General features: G+C 54.8%; 1 protein-coding gene across 1 annotated transcript; it reads left to right on the top strand.

Annotated features, from left to right (window-relative positions):
• Positions 1-1245: 1245 nt before the first annotated feature.
• N657DRAFT_668802 (P-loop containing nucleoside triphosphate hydrolase protein) lies at positions 1246-6943 on the top strand (the record flags this gene model as incomplete). Its single annotated transcript, XM_062795459.1, has 18 exons — positions 1246-1449; positions 1504-1948; positions 2010-2589; positions 2641-2669; positions 2730-2925; positions 2977-3014; positions 3068-3563; positions 3628-3925; positions 3980-4142; positions 4203-4547; positions 4603-4714; positions 4769-4840; positions 4886-4936; positions 4985-5049; positions 5123-5544; positions 5593-5786; positions 5832-5915; positions 5964-6943. 18 exons carry the CDS (start codon positions 1246-1248, stop codon positions 6796-6798), a joined length of 4629 nt encoding a protein of 1542 aa, XP_062650551.1. The 3' UTR covers positions 6799-6943.
• Positions 6944-7179: the final 236 nt, after the last annotated feature.

The following is a 7179-nucleotide window of genomic DNA, read 5'->3' as shown; positions in this document are numbered from 1 at the left end:
AGTCATTTCTTGGCTTCGAAAAATGTGGGCAGAAAAGCAGGTGCTGTCAGCTTATTTGGGCTACTTTGGATTGATCGTCTGGAGACTCAATGAGCCACTCTAGCCCATTGGCATTGAGGTTGACAGCCGTCGTGCAATCTCAGGTGAAGAGGCGTACTCTTGGCTTCTGGGGCCGCTTCTGTTTTTAGATGGTGGAAATGCTTCCTGCTGCCTGTGTCCAATTAAAACATCATTGTTCCAATTAAGCTTATTCGACCCCCGCACCACAGCTGGGGCCGGGGAAGCCACGCTTGTTTCGAGATCGACCTCTGGGTCAAGCCACTCTTACCTCCGTACCACAGCCCAGATCTAAGAAAAAACACCGATCGCTGCTCCGCACTCTCCCAACGTCGTTTGCCACGCCTCAAGCGCACCACACCCTAACATATGCGCGCTCGCAGAACGATTCGAGTGACACAACGATCCGCGCCGCCACAATGTCGCAATGTCGCCCATTCGATGACACGACTCCGATTCCCTGGAATCCCCGCCACCGCCGTCCGCCTTGGCTGACAGCTCGGCAGCCATGCTTCCTCCCATGTCTGAGCGCGGCAGCAACATTCTGCCCTGTGCGGCTGACGTACTAGTACAGACTCAAAATATGTCCGCTGCGGTGTCTTCCGGCTTCACGCTGCAGCCGGGGTGGGATATGTCCGGCGGTCGATGCTGTGGAAACGACCCGCCATAGCCAGTCTTGTCGCCTCCACCACTCCATCGGGCATTATGCTGAGGACTGTCATCCTTCGGGCTCTTCACCCCGGTTCCCTGCGCTCTCCAAGCTCGACTATGGAGACTTCTAGAAATAGCATCACCTTCAACAGGCCGCAGTCACATTCTAGACTACCTGTCTGATAGGGCATCACTACCCTTCCCAACTGCCTCGGCTAAATGCCATGATTTTGATGATAGACGGACACATTAGGTACATCAAGCTGAAGAGTGTCGGTCTCCCCTCCCTGTCCGTTCCCTTCCCTCCTGGTTGGACCCTACTCCTCACGAGCTCCAACCTCCACTTCTTCCCTTCGAAGACTCGTCACCGTGAGCCCCAGAAGCAAGGGGCATGTCGTTCAGCTCGTTAACTCGAGTCACAAACTTCCGCCCTCGTTCTTACTTAGTCCACCTGGTTTGTCTTTCCTATCTCTGAGTAAGTTGTCCCGCTGCCCTGGCTGACCAGACGCCAGTTCGAGCTTGACTGGAGCGCAGATCATGGACTGCCCCCTCGATGCGACATGGGGCCCTTGGGCTGGGCCTTCCTGCCGTGGCGGCCTCGACTTTACCGTCTCGTTCGAAGAATCCATATTGTCCATCTTGCCCACAGCGCTGCTCATTCTCGCAGCAGCACTCCAAGTGGCCTTCCTCTTCGGTCGGCCGAGACAAGCAAGCAATGGAGTTCTTCTCCCCTGGAAACAGGTGAGTCACGCCCTGAATATGCTTTTTCCTGATCTCAGAATTAACAGAACGCAGGGCTTAATCGCCGCCTTGGGTCTTCTCAAACTGGCTATTCTGATGCTTTGGGCGCTGCCGGGCACCACCGCTCCCAGGACGAGACTGACCTTGGCGGCCGCAGCGCTGAACTTTGTCGCTGTTTTCCCGCTGTCTGTCCTCAGTTACTTTGAACATGTGTTCCGTGTGGCTCCCAGCTTCATCCTCGAACTTTATCTGCTGGTCACAGTTCTCTTCGATGTTGTCCGCGCCCGGACGCTCTGGTTGATGCCCACTTGGGCTCATACGCAGCTCGCTGCGGCCGAGACAGCCACATTGGCTGTCAAGGTGCTGTTAGCCATTGCCGAGGCGGCAAGGAAGGATCAGCTCATTTTCCCGCGAGCCAGAGAGAAGTACACCACTGAACAACTGGCTGGACTCTACGGCCGGTCAATGTTCTTCTGGCTGGGTCCGACGCTCTGGAACGGTTTGTCCAGCCATCTCCCACCTTACTAACTGCTTTCGAATGGTGTTTAACTTCTTCCTAGGCTTCTCTAGGTACCTCGTCCCATCGGACTTGTCTGGTCCTCGCGATGACGAGTCTGCGGAGCTGCTGCGAGAGCGCTTCCGTGGCCATTGGGCGCGAAACGCCAACAAATCCGCCGGATCCGCCTTGCTATCAACGCTATTCAAGTCTATGCCGGCCAAGTTTCTTATCCCGATCATTCCCCGCGCCATCATCGTAGCTCTCACCCTCACGCAGCCTATGCTGCTGGAGCGCATCATCACGTTCGTCCAGGGTGGCGGCTACGAGCAGCGTATAGATGTTGGACACGCGTTGATTGGCGCTTTTGCGGTGCTCTACACACTCATGGCCCTCTTCAACGCGTGGTACGCCCATGCCTGCAACAAGCTGGCGCTTGAGATGCGCAGCCAGCTGGTGGACTCGTGCTACCGGCAGTTGCTGAAGATGAGACTGGCTGCGCTCAACGCCGGGAACGCAGCTACACTCATCAACGTGGATATGCAACATATTATGGAAGGTAGCAAGATCCTACACGATATATGGGCCAGTCTCGTTACTGTTGCCGTTGCAGTTTATCTATTGTATCGCAAGATTCAACTTGCGTAAGTATCTCCTTGGAGTTTGGACCTTCTTCTCAACGCTAACTTTCTCAGATTTCTCGCACCGCTTCTTTGCACGCTGGGTAAGTACCTACTTCCGAGAGACAATACATATCATGTTGTAACTAGCTGATTCGCACCAGTCATGATGATCCTCGCTGGCATTGCAAGTGCGCCCCTCGGGCCACGGCAGGTTGCCTGGCTCGCCGCAACCGAGAAGCGGGTCAAGTCTACCATGTTCATGATATCGGGCTTCAAAGAGGTTAAGATGCTCGGTTTGTCGCCAGAATACACCCAGGAATTGCAGAAACTACGCATGACAGAGGTCGAGCTCGGAAGGTGAGCGAGAGGCTACCGCAGGGCAACTTCGACACGACTAACCGGACATAGGCGATTTCGACGGATCCTGTCCATCATCATCACCCTTTGTAAGTCCCTCCTATGGCCCATACAATGAAACCCATTTTGACCACGAGTTTAGCCGCTGCATCAACCGAGCTTTCGATCTTGGTTGCCTATGGTGGCTTCGCGATCGTCAGCAAAATCTACGGCACCCCGCTCACCTTCCAAACCCTCTTTGCCTCCCTGGCTCTCCTCCGCATATCCCTCGATCCTCTCTTTCTCCTAATCCAGGGAACACCCGCCCTCGTTTCCATGTTCAAGTGTCTGGGGCGAGTGCAGGACTTGCTGAACGAAGAACGAGTGGTCGGCTACGGCAACAGTTCCTTTGCCAGTTCAGAGGCATCCTCCCAGAGCTCATTTAGCCTCAAGCGTGAGCAAAGGGTAACCATGAATCAGTTCCATTCCTTCTTCCCTCAGGGTCCGGTTCTGCGAGATCTTTGCCCTCGGTACAGCACGATGGCTGGGCTGGTTGAGATCTCGGATGCCTCTTTCTGTTGGAAGGTCAGCGAAGCGCCTGCGCTGTACGTCATGTCATTGACCATTCAGCCGAATTCGTTTACCGCCGTTATTGGACCGTAAGTATTTCCGTTTCCACCGTTGATCCCGCGGCCCTGCATCCGACTAACCACTCATGCCCAGCGTTGGTTCTGGAAAGTCCACCCTCCTCAAGGCCATTCTTGGCGAGATTGAGAACGTCTCCGGCACCCGGCAGATTCGGCGGGGTGTCAAAGTAGCCTTCTGCGACCAAGAGCCCTGGCTGCTTGATCTAAGCGTTAAGGAAAACATCGTCGGCACCGGGCCCTTTGACCCAGATTGGTATAACCGGGTAATCGATGCATGTGCTCTGGCTCAAGACATCGCTGGCTTGGGAGAGGGAGACAAGACCGGAGTTGGAAGTGGTGGATCGGCGTTGAGTGGGGGACAGAAGGATCGTGTGGTAAGTCTGGTTGGGGCTCTCAAGTAACTAAACACAACGTTCTGACAGCTACAGGCACTTGCCCGCGCCGTCTACAGCAAGCCAGACCTCCTCCTAATGGACGACATCTTCAGCGGTCTTGACCGCAAATCAGCGACCCACATCTTCTCAGCAATTCTCTCCGAGAACGGTCTCCTCGCCAAACTGAACTGCGCGGCCGTGTTGGTCACGCACTCTAGTAGGCCGCATTACGTAGCCCTGCTCCAGCTCACTTCTAGATGCTGACGCATTCCCAAAGCCCAACTCCTTCCCCGGTTTGACACGATTCTCGTCGTCAACAACGGCATGATCAAGCACCAGGGTACCCACGACGAGCTCCTCAGCAGCGGTGCTCTTGATGACTCGGTCCTTTCCCGCGTGGCGGCGCCAAAGGCGGTTAGCAGCGCAGCGGATTCCGTCGAGGTCATGAGCGACGGCAGGGTTGTGCTCAAGAATGTCCCATTGGACAAGAGAGAGATCGACGAAAGTCGCGCGCCGTCGGAGTGGGGTGTCTACGGGTACTTCCTCAAGTCGTGTGGTGTTGCCGGAATCTCGTTGTTCTTTGTGTTGGCGGCCGTCTTGGCTGGTGGGAGGTCGTTTGAGAGTGAGTCTTCTTCGGCAGGATTGTGAGAAAGGCCGAGATGCTGACATGGCTGCAGCTGTTTGGCTCAAGATGTGGGCGGAGAGCGACCAAAAGTCCCTGGCGTACTATATCGGCATCTTCACCGGTCTAATCGTCGGAGGCGTTTCTCTTCTAGGTGGGATCTGCGTGTACGTTGAATCCCGTGAATTATCCGGGAATACTGCTGATGCACTATCTTCCAGGTTCTTTTTCGACGTCCTCCTCCCGTCATCATCCCTAAGATTGTACCTTGGGCAACTGGAAACCTTGATGAAGTGAGTCCCGGTTAGCCTGTTGAGGGTTAAGGTTAACCTTGCTAGGGCGTCCATCACCTACGTCGTTTCTGTGGGGTCCAACACGATCGCGAACAGGTACGTTTTTCTCCTTACCAGAGCCCTGCATGCCTAACGCACCAGCAGGTTCATCCAAGACATCTTGCTCATCGACGATGAGCTACCCATGGCACTGGTCAACACCACGACCTGTAAGGAACATGTCCTCGGCGTTCTCAGTTGTGGCCAGGATCAACTTACTAATATGTGTGGCTTATCATTAAGCTTTCTTCGGTGTCTGCGCTGAGACTATCATCGTCATGATATCCTCCAGATACGTGTCTATCTCCATTCCCATCCTCATCGGCATGCTCTGGGTCATCCAGAAGTTCTATCTTAGAACATCGAAACAGCTTCGTCTCATGGATATCGAAGCCAAAGCCCCGCTCTCTGCTTTCTTGTTGGAGACCATCAACGGCATCGTGTCCATCAGAGCGTTCGGCCGTACTGGGGAATTCTCCCTCCGAAACCAGGAGCTGTTGAACTATTCGCAGCGAGCGCACTACATGCTGGTATCAGTCCAGGTCTGGCTCAAGATGATTCTGGACTTTGTGGTCACGCTCCTAGCGATTCTTGTTACCACGCTGGCCGTCACGTTCAGGTCGTCGCAGTCGCTCGGCTTCCTAGGTCTGGCGTTAGTGAACTTGGTAAGTGCTGCGCAACTCGAGAAGCTTTCAGTTACTGAGATATTACAGATCTCGCTCAGCACCAGCTTCAAATACCTCATCACTTTCTGGGCCAATCTTGAGACGTCCATCGGCGCCGTGGCGCGCATCAGACGCTTCAACAAGGAAGTGGAGCATGAGGAGAAGCAACCCCTTCCCTCTCCTTATCCCAACTGGCCGAGTCGAGGAGGGATTCAGCTTCAGCATGTCTCATCTTCGTACAGGTAGGTTTCCGGCCAAGCATGATGCCTCGCGACTGACCCCGATAGCCCGCAACTGCCCCCCGCCGTCTACGACGTTAGCTTGTACATCGCCCCTGGAACGAAGGTTGCCATCTGTGGTCGCAGTGGAAGGTAGGTAACATCGTGCTCCCGGACGAGCAATAACTCACATGTGCCCAGCGGCAAATCGTCGCTCCTTGCCACCCTCCTACGTTGCCTTGACCTAAACTCGGGCAGCGTCACCATCGACGGCCAGGACATCAGCCGTATCTCCCGCGACGCCCTGCGTAAACGCATCATGACGCTCCCGCAAAAGTCCTTCTTCATCCACGGCTCAATCCGCGCCAACATGCTCATGTGGGACGACGCGGTCAGCCCGTCGTGCACGCCAGAAGAAACCGATGCGCTCATCGAGTCCTATCTGCGCAAGGTCGGCATCTGGGACGCGCTCTTTGCCCGCAAGTCCTCCGGTTCCTCTTCCTCCTCTTCGATTCGCGGGTTTTCCACCTCGTCCATCGCTGAGGTCACTGAGCTCCCGCCTGCCACCAAGGCTTCCGCCGCCAAGGAAAACAAAAAGAACAAGAAGAAGGCCAAGAAGTCGTCTAAGACTGACGACAGCGAGTCAGACCCAAAAGAAAACAAGAACAAGCAGGAAGAGGAGCCCGTCACGCTCGACAGCCCGCTCAACCCCGAAGAGCGCCTGTCCATGGGTCAGCAGCAACTGTTCTGCCTGGCCCGTGCCCTCTTTCAACGCGGCGACTCGCAGATTGTGCTCATGGACGAGTTCACCAGTAGCATGGACCACGAGACCGAGATGCTGGTGCGGGAGATTGTGGCGCGGGACTTGCAGGGCAAGACGGTCATTGAGGTGCTGCATCGACTGGAGCATATCCTGGACTTTGATTTGGTTGTTGTGCTGGAGAAAGGGAGGGTTGTTGAGGCGGGGCATCCGGAGGAGTTGCTTCAGGATGAGGATGGGGTGTTGCGGGATTTGTATCAGAGTATGAGGGGGTAGGGTACGTGGCGAGCGGTAGCTGCGAATGTCATTGTGCTGCAGAGCGGATGACGGTGAGTAGTTAGCTAGTCATCTCTTGTGTCACGGATGGCTGTTTCTAGGTAATCTATCAGCGTTAGCATGTTAAGCCGACAGACGGTGAGACAACGAGTTTGTGTATCTCAATTTGGTCTTCATTCCTTGGGCTTATCTCAAACCGCTGTCGACTTGGGATTTCCGCCCATTAATACACCAAATTCTGACAGCAAACATCGCCGTCCATGCTAATCAACGCCACTGCGTTACTCCGATGATGCAACTAAAACAAATAACTTTCTTCTACGATGCATCAGGTGTCTGTACTCAGTGTTTTAGTTCCTACAGCTCCTCCTGAGCCTTGCA

The sequence above is a fragment of the Parathielavia appendiculata genome (assembly GCF_033297405.1).
Source record: "Parathielavia appendiculata strain CBS 731.68 unplaced genomic scaffold N657scaffold_2, whole genome shotgun sequence".
NCBI lineage: Eukaryota > Fungi > Ascomycota > Sordariomycetes > Sordariales > Chaetomiaceae > Parathielavia > Parathielavia appendiculata.
The sequence above is the reverse complement of the archived record's forward strand: the minus strand, read 5'-3'. Positions and strand labels throughout refer to the sequence as shown.